The sequence below is a fragment of the Oncorhynchus tshawytscha genome, linkage group LG22, assembly GCF_018296145.1.
Source record: "Oncorhynchus tshawytscha isolate Ot180627B linkage group LG22, Otsh_v2.0, whole genome shotgun sequence".
In the NCBI taxonomy this organism is placed as follows: Eukaryota; Metazoa; Chordata; class Actinopteri; order Salmoniformes; family Salmonidae; genus Oncorhynchus; species Oncorhynchus tshawytscha.
The window spans coordinates 12,746,075-12,766,113 of record NC_056450.1 but is presented as its reverse complement, the minus strand read 5'-3'; the positions used below and the strand labels follow the sequence as shown (position 1 = coordinate 12,766,113).

General features: G+C 45.7%; 1 protein-coding gene across 5 annotated transcripts in view; it reads left to right on the top strand.

Moving 5' to 3' along the window:
• Window positions 1-12,157: 12,157 nt before the first annotated feature.
• LOC112221821 (tyrosine-protein phosphatase non-receptor type 12) overlaps window positions 12,158-20,039 on the top strand; it is a 19,080-nt gene continuing 11,198 nt past the window's right edge. For 2 of the 5 annotated variants that reach the window (XM_024384178.2, XM_024384176.2), the window contains exons 1-9: window positions 12,164-12,617; window positions 14,408-14,516; window positions 14,637-14,713; window positions 14,823-14,918; window positions 15,018-15,056; window positions 15,800-15,871; window positions 16,250-16,309; window positions 16,595-16,737; window positions 19,882-19,948. In XM_024384178.2, coding sequence (XP_024239946.1) covers window positions 12,492-12,617; window positions 14,408-14,516; window positions 14,637-14,713; window positions 14,823-14,918; window positions 15,018-15,056; window positions 15,800-15,871; window positions 16,250-16,309; window positions 16,595-16,737; window positions 19,882-19,948 — 789 coding nt within the window. In that variant the 5' untranslated portion in view covers window positions 12,164-12,491. Of the gene's footprint in view, window positions 12,618-14,407; window positions 14,517-14,617; window positions 14,714-14,822; window positions 14,919-15,017; window positions 15,057-15,799; window positions 15,872-16,249; window positions 16,310-16,594; window positions 16,738-19,881; window positions 19,949-20,039 lie in introns of those variants that run through there. The other 3 variants (XM_024384177.2, XM_024384175.2, XM_024384179.2) reach the window with 3 other exon arrangements.

The window sequence follows — 20,039 nt, the reverse complement described above, 5'->3', positions numbered from 1 at the left end:
TGGAATCTCTACATCCTGAGGCTGCATTCATTGTAGCTGGGGATTTTAACAAGGCTAATCTGAAAACAAGACTCCCTAAATTGTATCAGCATATCGATTGCGCAACTAGGGCTGAAAAAACCTTGGTTCATTGTTACTCTAACTTCCGCGACGCATATAAGGCCCTGCCCCGCCCTCCTTTCGGAAAAGCTGACCACGACTCCATTTTGCTGATCCCTGCCTACAGACAGAAACTAAAACAAGAAGCTCCCACGCTGAGGTCTGTCCAACGCTGGTCCGACCAAGCTGATTCCACACTCCAAGACTGCTTCCATCACGTGGACTGGGATAGGTTTCGTATTGCGTCAGATAACAACATTGACGAATACACTGATTCGGTGTGCGAGTTCATTAGAACGTGCGTTGAAGATGTCGTTCCCATAGCAACGATTAAAACATTCCCTAACCAGAAACCGTGGATTGATGGCAGCATTCGCATGAAACTGAAAGCGCGAACCACTGCTTTTAATCAGGGCAAGGTGACTGGTAACATGACCCGAATACAAACAGTGCAGTTATTCCCTCCGCAAGGCTATCAAACAAGCTAAGCGTCAGTATAGAGACAAAGTAGAATCTCAATTCAACGGCTCAGACGCAAGAGGTATGTGGCAGGGTCTACAGTCAATCACGGACTACAAGAAGAAAACCAGCCCAGTCACGGACCAGGATGTCTTGCTCCCAGGCAGACTAAATAACTTTTTTGCCCGCTTTGAGGACAATACAGTGCCACTGACACGGCCTGCAACGAAAACATGCGAACTCTCCTTCACTGCAGCCGAGGTGAGTAAAACATTTAAACGTGTTAACCCTCGCAAGGCTGCAGGCCCAGACGGCATCCCCAGCCGCGCCCTCAGAGCATGCGCAGACCAGCTGGCCGGTGTGTTCACGGACATATTCAATCAATCCCTATACCAGTCTGCTGTTCCCACATGCTTCAAGAGGGCCACCATTGTTCCTGTTCCCAAGAAAGCTAAGGTTAACTGAGCTAAACGACTACCGCCCCGTAGCACTCACTTCCGTCATCATGAAGTGCTTTGAGAGACTGGTCAAGGACCATATCACCTCCACCCTACCTGACACCCTAGACCCACTCCAATTTGCTTACCGCCCAAATAGGTCCACAGACGATGCAATCTCAACCACACTGCACACTGCCCTAACCCATCTGGACAAGCGGAATACCTATGTGAGAATGCTGTTCATCGACTACAGCTCGGAATTCAACACCATAGTACCCTCCAAGCTCATCATCAAGCTCGAGACCCTGGGTCTCGACCCCGCCCTGTGCAACTGGGTACTGGACTTCCTGATGGGCCGCCCCCAGGTGGTGAGGGTAGGCAACAACATCTCCACCCCGCTGATCCTCAACACTGGGGCCCCACAAGGGTGCGTTCTGAGCCCTCTCCTGTACTCCCTGTTCACCCACGACTGCGTGGCCACGCACGCCTCCAACTCAATCATCAAGTTTGCGGACGACACAACAGTGGTAGGCTTAATTACCAACAACGACGAGACGGCCTACAGGGAGGAGGTGAGGGCCCTCGGAGTGTGGTGTCAGGAAAATAACCTCACACTCAACGTCAACAAAACTAAGGAGATGATTGTGGACTTCAGGAAACAGCAGAGGGAACACCCCCCTATCCACATCGATGGAACAGTAGTGGAGAGGGTAGTAAGTTTTAAGTTCCTCGGCATACACATCACAGACAAACTGAATTGGTCCACTCACACAGACAGCATCGTGAAGAAGGCGCAGCAGCGCCTCTTCAACCTCAGGAGGTTGAAGAAATTCGGCTTGTCAACAAAAGCACTCACAAACTTCTACAGATGCACAATCGAGAGCATCCTGGCGGGCTGTATCACCGCCTGGTACGGAAACTGCTCCGCCCACAACCGTAAGGCTCTCCAGAGGGTAGTGAGGTCTGCACAACGCATCACCAGGGGCAAACTACCTGCCCTCCAGGACACCTCCACCACCCGATGTTACAGGAAGGCCATAAAGATCATCAAGGACAACAACCACCTGAGCCACTGCCTGTTCACCCCGCTATCATCCAGAAGGCGAGGTCAGTACAGGTGCATCAAAGCTGGGACCGAGAGACTGAAAAACAGCTTCTATCTCAAGGCCATCAGACAGTTAAACAGCCACCACTAACATTGAGTGGCTGCTGCCAACACACTGACTCAACTCCAGCCACTTTAATAATGGGAATTGATGGGAAATTATGTAAAATATATCACTAGCCACTTTAAACAATGCTACCTAATATAATGTTTACATACCCTACATTATTCATCTCATATGTATACGTATATACTGTACTCTATATCATCTACTGCATCCTTATGTAATACATGTATCACTAGCCACTTTAACTATGCCACTTTGTTTACATACTCATCTCATATGTAGATACTGTACTCGATACCATCTACTGTATCTTGCCTAAGCTGCTCTGTACCATCACTCATTCATATATCTTTATGTACATATTCTTTATCCCCTTACACTGTGTGTAAGACAGAAGTTTTTTTTGGAATTGTTAGTTAGATTACTTGTTGGATTATTTCTGCATTGTCGGAACTAGAAGCACAAGCATTTCGCTACACTCGCATTAACATCTGCTAACCATGTGTATGTGACAAATAAGATTTGATTTGATTTTCTTCAGAGGTGTGGCTATGCTTGTCCTTAGTCTGTCACTACAGTCATAGCTTCTTTGGCCTGAAGCAGACGCAAGACGACAAGACTTTTTTACTAGTATAGACTGGAGTTTACTACAACGGTCACAGGCTTCATCAATAAGTGCAAGGGTGATGTTGTCCCCAGTGACTATAAGAATGTATCCCAACCAAAAACCATGGATTATAGGCAATATCCGTGCTGGGCTAAAAGCTAGAGCTACCACTTACAACCTGTTTAAACAAGGTCACCGGGCCAAACGGAATACCAGGGCGCTTTCTCAAAGTATAACCAGACCAGCTGGCAAGTGTCTTCACGAACAGTTGTAATCTCTCATTGTCCCAGTCCTTAATCCCAACATGTTTCAAGCTGATCACCATTTTCCCTTTTCCCATAAACTCCAAGGTAACCTGCCTAAACGACTATCGCCTTGTAGACACTCACATCTGTCAGAGTCAGGGTTCAGACGTGAGCCAACTCCCCCTGTTTATCGTGAGGAGCCAAGGAGGAGACCAGAACCAGAGCCGGTGTTGGAGGTGAGCGAAGCAGAGACTGTGAAGGAGTTAATGGGGAAATTGGAGGAGAGAGTTATGAGGGAGTTGCTGTGTTGGTGCTTTAGGTACGGAATTCGCCCGACGGAGCGTGTCAGGGATTTGATGGCACCTGGGTCAGCGCTCCATACTCGTCCTGAGGTGCGTGTTAGTCGGCTGGTGAAGATTGTGCCAGCCTCACGCACCAGGCCTCCTGTGCACCTCCCTAGCCTTGCACGTCCTGTGCCAGCCCTGCTCTCAAGCTCTCCAGTACGCCTTCACGGTCCGGTCCATCCTGTGCCACCTCCACACACCAGTCCTCCGGTGGCAGCTCCCCGCACCAGGCTTCCTGTGCGTGTTCTCGGCCCAGTACCACCAGTGCCAGCACCACGCACCAGGCCTTCAGTGCGCCTCGCCTGTCCAGCGCTGCCAGAGCCTTCCTCCACTCCAGCGCTGCCGGAGTCTCCCGCCTCTCCAGCGCTGCCAGAGCCTTCCTCCACTCCAGCGCTGCCGGAGTCTCCCGCCTCTCCAGCGCTGCCAGAGCCTTCCTCCACTCCAGCGCTGCCGGAGTCTCCCGCCTGTTCAGCGCAGTCAGAGCCTTCCTCCTCTACAGCGCTGCCGGAGTCTCCCGCCTGTTCAGAGCTGCCAGTCTGCAAGGAGCTGCCAGTCTGCAAGGAGCTGCCAGTCTACAAGGAGCTGCAAGTCTGCAAGGAGCTGCCAGAGCTGCTAGTCTGCAGGATGCCGCCAGAGCTGCCAGTCTGCAAGGAGCCGCCAGAGCTGCCAGTCTGCAAGGAGCCGCCAGAGCCGCCAGTCAGCATGGAGCAGCCAGAGCCGCCGGTCAGCATGGAGCAGCCAGAGCCGCCGGTCAGCATGGAGCAGCCAGAGCCGCCAGTCAGCATGGAGCAGCCAGAGCCGCCAGTCAGCATGGAGCAGCCAGAGCCGCCAGTCAGCATGGAGCAGCCAGAGCCGCCAGTCAGCATGGAGCAGCCAGAGTCGCCAGTCAGCATGGAGCGGCCAGTCAGCATGGAGCAGCCAGAGCGGCCAGTCAGCATGGAGCAGCCAGAGAAGCCAGTCAGCATGGAGCAGCCAGGTAGGCCAAGGTTAGCGGCGAGGGTCGCCACTCAAGGGACGCTAAGGAGGTGGACTAAGACAATTATGGAGTGGGCCAAACATGCCCACCCAGACCCTCCCCTATAGGTTTAGGTTGTGCGTTTTCTAGGCCAAGGTTAGCGGCGAGGGTCGCCACTCAAGGGACGCTAAGGAGGTGGACTAAGACAATTATGGAGTGGGGTCCACGTCCAGCGCCAGAGCCACCACCGCGGACAGATGCCCACTCAGACCCTCCCCTATAGGTTTAGGTTGTGCGTTCGGAGTCCGCACCTTGGGGGGTTCTGTCACGTTCTGACCATCGTTCGTATGTGTTTTCCTTGTTTTAGTGTTGGTCAGGACGTGAGCTGGGTGGGCATTCTATGTTGTGTGTCTGGTTTGTCTTATTTCTATGTTTGGCCTGATATGGTTCTCAATCAGAGGCAGGTGTTAGTCATTGTCTCTGATTGGGAACCATATTTAGGTAGCCTGGGTTTCACTGTGTGTTTGTGGGTGATTGTTTCTGTCTTTGTGTTGTCACCAGATAGGCTGTTTAGGTTTTCTCACATTTATTGTTTTTGTTAGTTTATTCATGTATAGTTTTCTTAATTAAAAATCATGAATAACAATCACGCTGCATTTTGGTCCGCCTCCACTTCACCTAAAGAAAACCGTTACAATGACACAAGTCATTTTTCCAACAATTGTTTACAGACAGATTATTACACTTATAATTCACTGTATAACAATTCCAGTGGGTCATAAATGTACATACATTAAGTTGACTGTGCCTTTAAACAGCTTGGAAAATTTCAGAAAATCATGTCATGGCTTTAGAAGCTTCTGATAGGCTAATTGACATCATTTGAGTCAATTGGAGGTGTACCTGTGGATGTATTTCAAGGCCTACCTTCAAACTCAGTGCCTTTTTGCTTGACATTATGGGAAAATCAAAAGAAATCAGCCAAGACCTCAGAAAGGCCTCCACAAGTCTGGTTTATCCTTGGGAGCAATTTCCAAACACCTGAAGGTACCACGTTCATCTGTACAAACAATAGTACGCAAGTATAAACACCATGGGACCATGCAGCCGTCATATCGCTCAGTAGGGAGACGCGTTCTGTCTCCTAGAGATGAACGTACTTTGGTGTGAAAAGTGCAAATCAATCCCAGAACAACAGCAAAGGACCTTGTGAAGATGCTGGAGGAAACAGGTATAAAAGTATCTATATCCCCAGTAAAACGTGTCCTATATCGACATAACCTGAAAGGCTGCTCAGCAAGGAAGAAGCCACTGTTCCAAAACCACCATAAAAAAAACAGACTATGGTTTGCAACTGCACATGGGAACAAAGATCGTACTTTTGGGAGAAATGTCCTCTGGTCTGATGAAACAAAAATGGAACTGTTTGACCATAATGACCATCGTTAAGTTTGGAGGAAAAAGGGGGAGGCTTGCAAGCCGAAGAACATCATCCCAACCGTGAAGCACGGGGGTGGCAGCATCATGTTGTGGGGGTGCTTTGCTGCAGGAGGGACTGGTGCACTTCACAAAATATATGGCATCACGAAGAGGACAATTATGTGGATATATTGAAGCAACATCTCAAGATGGGTCTTGGGTCTTCCTAATGGACAATGACCCCAAGCATACTTCCAAATTATGGACAACAAAGTCAAGGTATTGGAGTGGCCCTCACAATGCCCTGACCTCAATCCTATAGAAAATTTGTGCGCAGAACTGAAAAAGTGTGTGCGAGCAAGGAGGCCTACAAACCTGACTCAGTTACACCAGCTCTGTCAGGAGGAATGGGCCAAAATCCACCCAACTTATTGTGGGAAGCTTGTGGAAGGCTAACTGAAATGTTTGACCCAAGTTAAACAATTTAAAGGCAATGCTACAAAGTACTAATTGAGTGTATATACACATCTGACCCACTGGGAATGTGATGAAAGAAATCAAAAGTGAAATAAATCATACTCGTTACTATTATTCAGACATTTTACATTCTTAAAATAAAGCGGTGATCCTAACTGCCCTAAGACAGGGGATTTTTACTAGGATTAAATGTCAGGAATTGTGAAAAAACGAGTTTAAATGTATTTGGCTAAGATGTATGTAAACTGTATGTAAGAATGCTGTTCACAGACTATAGCTCACCGTTCAACACCATAGTCCCTTCCAAGCTCATCACCAAACTGAGGATCCTGGGACTGAACACCTGCCTCTGCAATTGGATCCTGGACTTCCCGACAGGCCTGCCCCAGGTGGACTACCCTCCCCCTTCACCACTCCTTTCTTCACCATAGTGAGCAGCAACTAACCAACACTTTTATCCTTCCCCTTACCCTGAACTGGGTTTATATCCTAACCTCAATCCCGCCCCTTACCCTAAACCGGGTTCATAGCTAAATCCCAGCCCTACCTTCCTTATACACTGATCCATCACATTCTTTCCCTTTGACCCCTCTGTTTATTCATGTTTTTGTTTGGTCTGATGTTTTCTTTAAAATCCTCTTTTTGTTTTTCTTTTCATTTCTACAATCGTAAAGCGACTTTGAGTCCTTGAAAAGCGCTATAAACTGTACGTCCCATGTATCATTACGATTACAGAGAGTTCAGAGGCTTAGCAGTGTGGTGCCAGGACAACAACTTCTCCTTCAACGTCAGTAAGACCAAGGAGCTGATCATGTACTACAGGAGAAAAAGGGGAGTTACAGATGCGCCCCCCCCCAAAAAAAAAAACTCCACTGTCACAGTAAGGGTGAGAGGTTAGCATGTCTTGGGGATATGTTATTTGTGCAACTGTAGCTTTCTCACTCATCATTATTCACGATTTATTCAGGGTTATCTGTAATCATGGTAGCATCCACATTCATGTAGAAATGTTCAGAAATACAATCTACTCGTATCGACTCCAAAATGCCACTATACATTATTTACTATTAATTTCTATTGGCCACAAAATAATCTGAAACCAAAGCAAAGAGCAAATGCATCCAAGAAATTTGTAGAGTCACAAACTTGATGTAGTGATTGCGTGCTAAGAACATGGGGCCGACCAAAATTTTTTTGTCTTGTACTGATTGTATGTGGGTGTTTTGATGTGCAGGGTATTGCATTCCTCATTTTGTTTATAGTGTGCAAGTGGAATTCAGCAGATGAGAATGCAACAGGGTTGGGTATGTTTCCACTTGACACTGCAGAAATACAGTGGGGCAAAAAAGTATTTAGTCAGCCACCAATTGTGCAAGTTCTCTCACTTAAAAAGATGAGAGAGGCCTGTAATTTTCATCATAGGTACACTTCAACTATGACAGACAAAATGAGAAAAAAAATTCCAGAAGATCACATTGTAGGATTTTTAATGAATTTATTTGCAAATTAGGGAGGAAAATAAGTATTTGGTCACATACAAACAAGCAAGATTTCTGGCTCTCACAGACCTGTAACTTCTTCTTTAAGAGGCTCCTCTGTCCTCCACTCGTTACCTGTATTAATGGCACCTGTTTGAACTTGTTATCAGTATAAAAGACACCTGTTCACAACCTCAAACAGTCACACTCCAAACTCCACTATGGCCAAGACCAAAGAGCTGTCAAAGGACACCAGAAACAAAATTGTAGACCTGCACCAGGCTGGGAAGACTGAATCTGCAATAGGTAAGCAGCTTGGTTTGAAGAAATCAACTGTGGAAGCAATTATTAGGAAACGGAAGACATACAAGACCACTGATAATCTCCCTCGATCTGGGGCTCCACGCAAGATCTCACCCCGTGGGGTCAAAATGATCACAAGAACGGTGAGCAAAAATCCCAGAACCACACGGGGGGACCTAGTGAATGACCTGCAGAGAGCTGGGACCAAAGTAACAAAGCCTACCATCAGTAACACACTACGCCGCCAGGGACTCAAATCCTGCAGTGCCAGACGTGTCCCCTGCTTAAGCCAGTACATGTACAGGCCGTCTGAAGTTTGCTAGAGAGCATTTGGATGATCCAGAAGAAGATTGGGAGAATGTCATATGGTCAGATGAAACCAAAATAGAACTTTTTGGTAAAAACTCAACTCGTCGTGTTTGGAGGACAAACAATGCTGAGTTGCATCCAAAGAACACCATACCTACTGTGAAGCATGGGGGTGGAAACATCATGCTTTGGGGCTGATTTTCTGCAAAGGGACCAGGACAACTGATCTGTGTAAAGGAAAGAATGAATGGGGCCATGAGATTTTGAAAACGTTTGACCTCTGTCATTGCCAACAAAGGGTATATAACAAAGTATTAAGATACACTTTTGTTATTGACCAAATACTTATTTTCCACCATAATTTGCAAATAAATTCATAAAAAATCCTACAATGTGATTTTCTGGATTTATTTTCTCATTTTGTCTGTCATAGTTGAAGTGTACCTATGATGAACATTACAGGCCTCTCTCATCTTTTTAAGTGGGAGAACTTGCACAATTGGTGGCTGACTAAATACTTTTTTGCCTCACTGAATGTATTAGATGTTATGTGTTCCGATTGGTTGGTTGAATTTACATATCAATAAGGTGTTATGCCATTGGTCATGCTTGCAGATAGGGGGATATCACAAACGTAAATCTAATCTATTGATCAGAAATACAGTGTAGACATTGTTAATGTTGCAAATGGCTACTGTAGCTGGAAAAGGCAGATTTTTTATGGAATATCTACATAGGCGTACAGAGGCCCATTATTAGCAACCATCACTCCTGTGTTCCAATGGCACGTTGTGTTAGCTAATCCAAGTTCATAATTTTAAAAGGCTAATTGATCATTAGAAAACCCTTTTGAAATTATGTTAGCACAGCTGAACACTTGCACTGATTAAAAAAGCAATAAAACTGGCCTTCTTTAGACTAGTTGAGTATCTGGAGCATCAGCATTTGTGGGTTCGATTACAGGCTCAAAATGGCCAGAAACAAAGGCTTTCTTCTGAAACTCATCTGTCTATTCTTGTTCTGAGAAATGAAGGCTATTTCATGCGAGAAATTACCAAGAAACTGAAGATCTCGTACAACTCTGTGTACTACTCCCTTCATAGAACAGCGCAAACGGGCTCTAACCAGAATAGAAAGAGGGGTGGGAGGCCCTGGTGCACAACCGAGCAAGAGGACAAGTACATTAGAGTGTCTAGATTGAGAAACAGATGTCTCACAAGTCCTTAACTGGCAGCTTCAATAAATTGTCCCCGCAAAACACCAGCCTCAACGTCAACAGTGAAGAGGCGACTCCGGGATGCTGGCCTTCTAGGCAGAATTCCTCTGTCCAGGGTCTGTGTTCTTTTGCCCATCTTAATCTTTTATTGGCCAGTCTGAGATATGGCTTTTTCTTTGCAACGCTGCCTAGAAGGCCAGCATGCTGGAGTCACCTCGTCACTGTTGACATTGAGACTGATGTTTTGCAGGGACTATTTATTGAAGCTGCCACCAACTCATTCAAGGGTTTTTCTTTATTTTTTACTATTTTCTACATTGTAGAATAATAGTGAAGATGTCAACATTATGAAATAACACATATGGAATCATGTAGTTACCAAAGAAGTGTTAAACAATCCAAATATTTTATATTTGAGATTCTTCAAAGTGACCACCCTTTGCCTGATGACAGCCTTGCAAACTCTTGGCATTCTCTCAACCAGCTTCACCTGGAATGCTTTTCCAACAGTCTTGAAGGAGTTCCCACAAATGCTGAACACTTGTTGGCTGCTTTTCCTTCCCTCTGCGGTCCTACTCATCCCAAACCATCTCAATTGGGTTGAGGTCGGGTGATTGTGGAGGCACGGTGATCTGATGCAGCACTCCATCACTCTCCTTCTTGGTCAAATAGCCCTTACACAGCCTGGAGTTGTGTTGGGTCATTGTCCTGTTAAACAACTAATTATATTCCCACTAAGCGCAAGTCAGATGGGATGGTGTATCGCTGCAGAATGCTGTGGTAGTCATACTGGTTAAGTGTGACTTGAATTGTAAATAAATCACAGACAGTGGCATCAGCAAAGCAACCCCACACCATCACACCTCCTCCTCCGTGCTTCACGGCGGGAACTACACATGCGGAGATCATCCGTTCACCTACTTTGCGTCTCACATAGACAAGGCTGTTGGAACCAAAAATCTCAAATTTGGACTCATCAGACCAAAGGACAGATTTCAACCAGTCTAATGTCCATTGCTACTTTTTCTTGGCCCAAGCAAGTCTCTTCTTCTTATTGGTGTCCTTTAGTAGTGGTTTCTTGCAGCAATTCGACCATGAAGGCCTGATTCACGCAGTCTTCTCTGAATAGTTGATGTTGATGTGTGTCTGTTACTTGAACTCTGAGAACCATTTACTTCGGCTGGCATTTTTTGGGCTGGTAACTCTAATGAACTTATCCTCTGCAACAGAGGTAACTCTGGGTCTTCCTTTCCTGTGGCGGTCACCATGAGAACCAGTTTCATCATAGCGCTTGATAGTTTTTGCAACAGCACTTGAAGAAACTTTCAAAGTTCTTTTCCTGTGCTTTCTAAAAGTATTCAGACCCCTTAACTTTCTCGCCATTTTGTTACGTTAGAGCCTTATTCTAAACCAAATTTGAAAAAAAATTAAACAGAAATATCACTTTTACATACGTTTTCAGACCCTTTACTCAGTACTTTGTTTTGACGCACCTTTGGCTGCGATTACAGCTTCAAGTCTTCTTGGGTATGACACTACAAGCTTGGCACACCTGTATTTGGGGAGTTTCTCCCATTCTTCTCTGCAGATCCTCTCAAGCTCTGTCAGGTTGGATGGGGAGTGTCGCTGCACAGCTATTTTCAGGTCTCTCCAGAGATGTTCGATCGGGTTCCTAATGTTTGGTATGCTGTAGTGTAGTCATGACAGTAGACATGACCCGTGTCAGCTGTGCAGTTAATCTTCTTCTGACAGTTGTCTCTCTATCTGGTGGCAACACACATAGAGATCACAGGCGGTATGTGGTACCTTAATTGCGGAGAACGGGCTCATTTTAATTGCTAGAACGGAATACATGTAATGGTATCAAAAACGCCAAACAAGTGGTTTCCATGGGTTGGATACCATTCCATTTACTCCATCCCAGCCATTATTAAGAGCCGGCCTCCTCTCACAGCCTACTGTGATAGGTTACACCCAAGCACCAAAATAGAATAGGCATGATGCAGATGTTTTAACAACTGTTAAGACAAGCTATCTCAGAGGAGAGAAAGTGAATGTACCAAGTAAGTCATTGTACTAAGGTATTTTTTTTTTTTTATAGAAGACATGATACTGCCAGTATGAGTACAACTGGTTCTGGAACTTTGATGCCAGCTCTTTCTCTCTCTCTCTTACAGTAGTCCCAATCAGAACTGTTTAGACAGCTTTATCCTTGCACCATATCATCTCTACAATTCTGCCTGATAGTTCAATGGTATTGTATGGGATTAACATGGATTGAGTGCTCTTTCAGGAGTTCTGAATCCTAAATGGTGATGCGCTGTCCCTGTGCTCAGTGCCTGAAGGTCAGTGGACCAGCTGGACTGTGAAGGGGAATGCCAGAGAGAAAGAGGGAGGGAGTTTACCCGTCATACATGATCTGAGCCGACCTCCACCCTGCCCCGCCCCGCCCCTCCCTCTCCCTCTCTACTCTTAACTGTGTGTTCTGAATGTGGTTCAACAGGCTGGACCGCCTCCAGCACACTCTAGGGCTGGGCTGGAACAGCTGTTCAAGCATGTGTGTATGTGTGTGCGTACATGTGTCAGTACATCTATGTCTATCTTCATTTCTATCTCTCTGTGTCTATGTCTGCCTCTCTCTCTTTCCCTCACACACACCGTGCTGAGGTGCTTCCTGAACAGGGCTCGCTCTAGGACCCAGTGAGAGAGAGACTAGGGGGCGCGGTGATATTTTTAATCTGACCACAGAGCCTGTTAACTCGCTGCTGCTGTTTCCTCGAAACTGAAGACAGCTCTGACAGAAGTGCCTTTTACCATAGTTCTTCATCCTCAGTGTGATACTAACCGCTGTAGGGTAGTACCCCAGGCCGCTTGGAGCAGAGACACCCCCAGGTCCCAGACAGTGGGCCCCCCCTTCATGGCCCCGTGGCCCTGTGTGTCCTGACATGCCAGGCAGCAGCAGCAGCACATGCCAAGCCCCAACAGGCCAGCCATGGAGCAGCAAGCCTGGATACTGAGGGGCTTCCTGGCTCAAGTGGAGAGCAAGGAGGCTGAGGTGGAGGAGGCGGAGAGTGGCTTCACCGGGGAGTTCTTGGTGAGTTATTCTCTTTATTTGATCACTCTGTTACAGGGGGACTCCTCTCTCAGACACGGGACGGGTTCCGAGCTGTCTCACTTCATCAACAAGTGGATTAACTCTGTTGGCGTTGGAGTGGTGCGGTCTTTACCTCTGCTGTGATGTCTAAGCTTAGAGAGCACTGTGTGCGTGTATTTGTTTGGATGTGAGTGTGGGCGGACATAGAGTGCTGTTGTGAGAAGCCAAACTGTTTCATTCCACTGGACAGAACTCTGTCAATGTCCCAAGAAGAATTGTACAAAAGAATGTCATGCTCAGAGGAGAGACATACTATTTACTGTATGTTGTGCTATTTCTGTATGGGTTGTCAGTCAATCCCCAACGACTGCTTATTAGCTTCCTCTTACTGCACTGCTGCCTGTTTCTAAAGGCCCCCATACAAGGAAGGAGATCTACAGGCAAATGCAATGTTCTTGATGTAGAACGAGCCCCCCACCACCACCCACCCTGCACACACACACACACGCACGCTTAAACACACACGCGCAGACAAATACACATATACGCGAACACACGCGCGCACAGACACACACACACACACACAGACACACACACACACAGTGACTGACGGACGCTTGCGCTACAAATGCAAATGGATATGACAGAAGCCTGTTAGTAGGGCCAAGTGAAGCAGTGTATACAAGGTGCACTTCAACTAAAACTCTGCGGTAACACTGTTTGGATAGTCCATCTGTGGACGCTCGACCCGCTGTTAGTGACATTTCAACTAACTACTAACCCTAGCTCTAACCCGAACCCTTATTCTAAACCTAACCGTCATCTTAGCAAGCAGTTTCCTATCAACAGATAGTTTGTTGACAATCTGCAGTGCATCTACAGATGGAAAATCTGGACTGTCCAGATAAAGTCTGACCAACGCCGACCTCGGGCCACCCCATGGTCCTGTTCCCATGGATGGCATCACCTGTGGACCATCGCCATGGTGAGGAGTGACACCTCTGTGACTGAGGGTGTTGGGCCTACTCTCCTCTCCTCTCTCTCCGCACGCCGCCCTGCTTGTGTCATGCCCCTGCCGTCCTGACCACCCGGGGGGAACAGAGCTCACATCACTTCCTTGTGGAACAAAAAGAGCTCTATGGTCTGCAGGGTGCAGATGTCTGCTCCCGGCCTGCTCTGCATCAGCCTTGTGTTCGGGCCGTCTGTGAGAACTGGGCCTGAACAAAAAGACCAGTGTGTTTGAGATACAGAGGACCAGGAAGGGGCACTCTGGGGCTTTATTTGGAGTGTCACTTATTCACTACTAATTGGAATGGAGTCAGTGATGACTGGAAGTTCTCTCTTAGTCTATGGCTAGGGCTGTTTCTAAGCTAATGTCTGTACGTTTGAGCCATGCCAGAGCTGATAAAAAGCTTTGGCAGTAGTAGTGGTGTCACAGTGTTACCCACAGAGTGTACAGGGCGTGACTATAACACTGAATTCAGCTCTGGGGAGGAGTGACAACTTATTGCAGTTCAACTGTCTCTCCTCTCAATTAACACTGAAGAGAACTGTAAATGCAAACCATGGTGGGCAGGTACTAGACTCAAACATGGGAACTGTGACAACGGCAACCTCATTGTCTATGGCTACTCGCTTCCAGTTCCCCAGAGGAACAAGGTAATTAGACACCCTCACATTTAGCCACATAGATCGAAGCATTAGCCAGACTGGGATAAACCCTTCCCTCCTTCACATGCAAACATACGTGTTGGGTTCTCTAATATTTGCCTCACTTCCCTCTGTTGCAGAGGCTCAAACGCCAGTCCACCAAGTACCGCACTGACAAAACCTACCCCACAAAGATAGCAGATAAGCAGGAGAACGTGAAGAAGAACCGATACAAGGACATTGTTCCCTGTAAGTCAGCTTTTACTGTTACAGTCTAATGCAGTGGTTTGAAGTGGTATATTTATGCAGTCCTCACTATAACCTTTCACTACTACATCTCACTACAATAGCGTCCTCATTTCCCTTCAGTTGACCACAGCAGAGTGAAACTGTCCCTCACCACCTCCAAGAACGATAATGACTACATCAATGCCAGCTTCATCAAGGTAGGGTGATGGGACTTTGTCCTGTTATACTAGACTGTACAATAGAAGTGTATTTGCAGCAGAGTCCCAGGTGGACAAGTGTGTGACACTGTGCCCTGCGTACCCCCAGGGAGTGTCAGGGGCCAGGGCCTACATTGCCACCCAGGGCCCTCTTCCCCACACCGTGCTGGACTTCTGGAGGATGCTCTGGGAGTATGACACAGAGGTACAACTCTGTCTCTGTGTGTGTCTCTCTCTCCCCGTCTCTCATTCTCTGGTGGGGTTGGTGTACTGATGGACTGATGGTGATCTTGTCTTCTAACAGGTCATAGTGATGGTTTGCAGGGAGTTTGAGATGGGCAGGGTAAGTCACTCTCTATGCTCATGTACACTATACACTTCTCTATTATTACACTCAGTGGTGGAAAAAGTACCCAATTGTCATACTTGAGTAAAAGATACCTTAATAGAAAATGACTAAAGTAAAAGTGAAAGTCACCCAGTAAAATTCTACTGGCGTAAAAGTCTAAAAGTATTTGGTTTTAATATACTTAAGTATCAAAAGTAATTGTGATTGCTAAAATATAATTAAGTATCAAAAGTAAAAGTATGAATAATAAAAAAATCCTTACATTAAGCAAACGACACAATTTTCTTGTGTTTTTTAAATTTACGGATAGCCTGGGGCACACTCCAATACTCAGACATAATTTACAAACTAAGCATTTGTGTTTAGTGAGTGAACCAGATCAGAGGCAGTAGGATGACCAGAGATGTTATCTTGATAAGTGTGTGAATTTAACAATTTTCTGTCCTGCTAAGAGTTCAAAATGTAATGAGTACATTTGGGTGTCAGGGAAACTGTATGGGGTAAAAGTACATTATTTTCTTTAGGAATGTAGTGAAGTAAAAGTTGTAAAAAATATAAATAGTAAAGTAAAGTACAGATACCCCAAAAAACGACTTAAGTAGTACTTTAAAGTATTTTTACTTAAGTACTTTACACCACTGCTTACACTGCATTTCATAGTCAAATACTGTGTTATTAAAATGGTCGGTGTTGTGGCTTTATGCGCATTGAAGACTGTTTGTGTTACTCTTTTGTAGAAAAAGTGTGAGCGCTACTGGCCAAAGAAACAAGAGGAACCTTTTGTGTGTGACCCGTTTACTATTTACTGCGTGAGTAGTAGGCTACTTCCTCTCTCTTTCTCGCTCTCTGACCACTTCCTGATTTGGTTGGTCAAATGGCCTCTTAACCATAACTAGGTTATCTACACTGCAGTGATCAGTTGTCATGAATGGTAGATGAATGCAACCTTTGAAAATCCAGATACAGGCCCTTAAAAAATATGTTGATGTGCTTAGTAATTTTTGCTATGGGATTCTAATTTCTGGGGTTCTCCTCAAACATGCCTGAAATATGCCTAAACATTGATAATCACTTGTGTCAAGTAAATGTAGAATACTAATGTCATTCTCAGGTTAAAAAGACTAGCCTCTGCAGGTTTTCTGTGTGAAAATAATGCTAAACTGCCAACTCTGTGTGTTTGTGTACAGGACTCAGAGGAGAGTAAAGGAGACTATGTGAGCAGGAACCTAAGAGTGACCTACCGCAATGTAAGTACTGTTTATACCCTTACTATAAACCTGAAATGCAGCTTTAATTAGAAACTATCATGGATAGAATCTGAGGACATAAATGCTTAAAAACGCAAAGTTGTGATGGAATATTTTGTGGGTGGAATTGTAGTATACTTTGGTGCCGAGCATGTCAGCAATAAATCCCCTCAAAACTAACATCACATGAGGTAGGGGTAAACAGGAAGCCCCGTGTGAGTACACAGGTCTCCTGGTGTGTCTCCCTGTCTGTGTTAACATTGAACTTTGTTGTTTGTCCCTTAGTGGAGTCGTACCCTGAGACAGCTGCACTATATCAACTGGCCGGACCACGGGGTCCCAGACACCATCCCTCCCATCCTGGAGCTCCTGCAGGAGATGAGAGCTTACCAGGCCCATGAGGATGTACCCATCTGTATCCACTGCAGGTCAGCTCTCCAACCCCCCTACTTTAAGTTAACTGTGTACTGTGTGTATGAATCATTGTCTGATACGGAGAGTCAATAAACCATCGCAAAGCATGGAAAGTTAGGTTCCCTTTGCATCTAATGCTAGGCAGTCATATATCTCTATCTATGATGCTGTGGGGTCCTTTCTCATGAAATGGTCATTGTTCCGTAGGTGGAACACATTCTTGTGGGCCTCCCTGTTGTAGACCCCTTTATGCTCAGGCACCTCCCTCTTCTCTTAGACACACAGACAGGAAGTGTTTGCGGGCGGATGGCCGACAGGCGACAGTGGGTGTTACAACAAACACTCGTATATCTTTTCATTTTCTCTGACTGTCTCTGGCCATGGTTACGGCTAACACATGAACTCAACAGTACTTAGCACTGCATGCTAAGCCAGTGAAAAGGTAACCAATTGTAGGTCCGTTGCTTATCTGAGGGCCTAGTGGTGGTGATGTGTTTTTCAACCCTGTCCTCCTTTAATAACTCTGTTGACTGACTTTCGTGAGTAAGACGAGAGAGAGAGAGAGAGAGAGAGAGAGAGAGAGAGAGAGAGAACAGCGCTTTTTTCCATACTATGACCACAGTGACACACGGAAATTCCATCGGTGGTGACAGGCCTCTTTGAAAGTTGCACAACGTGTTTGTCATAGGCTTGAGTCAAGTGTTGCATGACACTCCAGAAAGGAGACTCAACAGATAAATCCTCAAATGCATCAAGAGTTATGTTATCCCCTCTCTCTGTTCTCTATAATAAGACTATGATAGACCCTCTTTAGCAACCCGTATTAGGGCCAATTGCGAGAGATGATTTACCCCAGTCAGATGGCATTACACTTCAGTAGTCAGTGGATAGAAGTGCCCGTGTGCCAGGCTGACATCCAGGCGTGGTTTACAGGAGGCATCACAGATAGATGAACCACCAGGAACGGAATGTTCAGTCATAGACATCAGGCATGTCCGTGCCATAAGACCCACGCTCTCCTCTCTACTCAGTCAGTTAACCCACAGGCAGGATTGAGGATAGGAAAGTATTACCGTATGAAATGACAGATCTGCTTACTCACGTTTTCCTTGGAACAGTTCACTCTCCATGGGAGACTGGGCTACCCTCATATCACCTACAGTTGAAGTCGGAAGTTTACATACACCTTAGCCAAGTACATTTAAACTCAGTTTTTCCACAATTCCTGACATAATAATCCTAGTAAAAATTCCCTGTGTTAGGTCAGTTAGGATCACCACTTTATTTTAAGAACGTGAAATGTCAGAATAATAGTAACGAGAATGATTTATTTCAGCTTTTATTTCTTTCATCACATTCCCAGAGGGTCAGAAGTTTAAGTATACTCAATGTATACTCAATTAGTATTTGGTAGCATTGCCTTTAAATTGTTTAACTTGGGTCAAACATTCCGGGTAGCCTTCCACAGGCTTTCCACAATAAGTTGGGTGAATTTTGGCCCATTCTTCCTGATAGAGCTGGTGTAACTGAGTCAGGTTTTTCAGTTCTGCCCACAAATTTTCTATAGGATTGAGGTCAGGGCTTTGTGAGGGCCACTCCAATACCTTGACTTTGTTGTCCTTCAGCCATTTTGCCACAACTTTGGAAGTATGCTTGGGGTCATTGTCCATTTGTAAGACCCATTTGCAACCAAGCTTTAACTTCCTGATGTCTTGAGATGTTGCTTCAATACAACCACACAATTTCCTGCCTCATGATGCCATCTATTTTGTGAAGTGCACCAGTTCCTCCTGCAGCAAAGCACCCCCACAACATGATGCTGACATGATGCTGCCACCTCCATGCTTCACGGTCGGGATGGTGTTCTTTGGCTTGCAAGCCTCCCCCTTTTTCCTCCAAAAATAACAATGGTCATTATGGCCAAACAATTCTATTTTTGTTTCATCAAACCAGAGGACATTTCTCAAAGTACGATCTTTGTCCCCATTGTGCAGTTGCAAACCGTAGTCTGGCTTTTTTTATGGCAGTTTTGGAGCAGTGGCTTCTTCCTTGCTGAGCGGCCTTTCAGGTTATGTCGATATAGGACTCGTTTTACTGTGGATATAGATACTTTTGTACCTGTTTCCTCCAGCATCTTCACAAGGTCATTTGCTGTTGTTCTGGGATTGATTTGCACTTTTCGCATCAATGTACGTTCATCTCTAGGACACAGAACGTGTCTCCTTCCTGAGCGGTATGACAGCTGCGTGGTCCCATGGTGTTTATACTTGCGTACTATTGTTTGTACAGATGAACGTGGTACTTTCAGGCGTTTGGAAATTGTTCCCAAGGATGAACCAGACTTGTGGAGGTCTACAATTTGTTTTCTGAGGTCTTGGCTGATTTATTTTGATTTTCCCATGATGTCAAGCAAAGAGGCACTGAGTTTGAAGGTAGGCCTTGAAGTACATCCACAAGTACACCACCAATTGACTCAAATGATGTCAATTAGCCTATCAGAAGCTTCTAAAGCCATGACAACATTTTCTGGAATTTTCCAAGCTGTTTAAAGGCACAGTCAACTTAGTGTATGTAAACTTCTGACCGACTGGAATTGTGATACAGTGAATTATAAGTGAACTATTGTGTCTGTAAACAATTGTTGGAAAAATGACTTGTGTCATGCACAAAGTCGATGTCCTAACCGACTTGCCAAAACTATAGTTTGTTAACAAGAAATTTGTGGAGTGGTTGAAAAACGAGTTTTAATGACTCCAACCTAAGTGTATGTAAACTGACGACTTCAACTGTGCCTGGGCTGTTGAGTAGAGTCTGACAGTCTATCTGTCAGTTAGGCTGTGTGGGCCAGGAGCAGGAAGGACCAGGCCTGCAGGGACAGGCAGCAGAATGTATGTGCCAGATCAGAGCTGACAGAGTTGACAGCCAGGGCGTTAATAGCAGCCTGCAGTGCAGTGACTGCTCACACTGTGTACACTCACATACACTGCAGTTTGCAGGCTGGGGTGCTAAAGCGCTGTTACACATTAATAGCTCAGCAAGGCTTTTCATCACACTAGTTGGTACTGTCAACAACGAATGTATAGTGTACTTGTTTGTGGTTCTTAATTAATGTACTGTGTTTTACGTTAACCTTGTTTTCTTCCTGTTTGTCCCCGCAGTGCTGGCTGTGGAAGAACAGGAGCACTGTGTGCCATCGACTACACCTGGAACCTGGTGAAAACACAGGTGAGATAATGGTACCTGCCCTACCCTATACAGTAACATCTCCTCCGAACCAGAGTGTGAGCAGAGGACCAAAGACTACTGTGTCGATGTC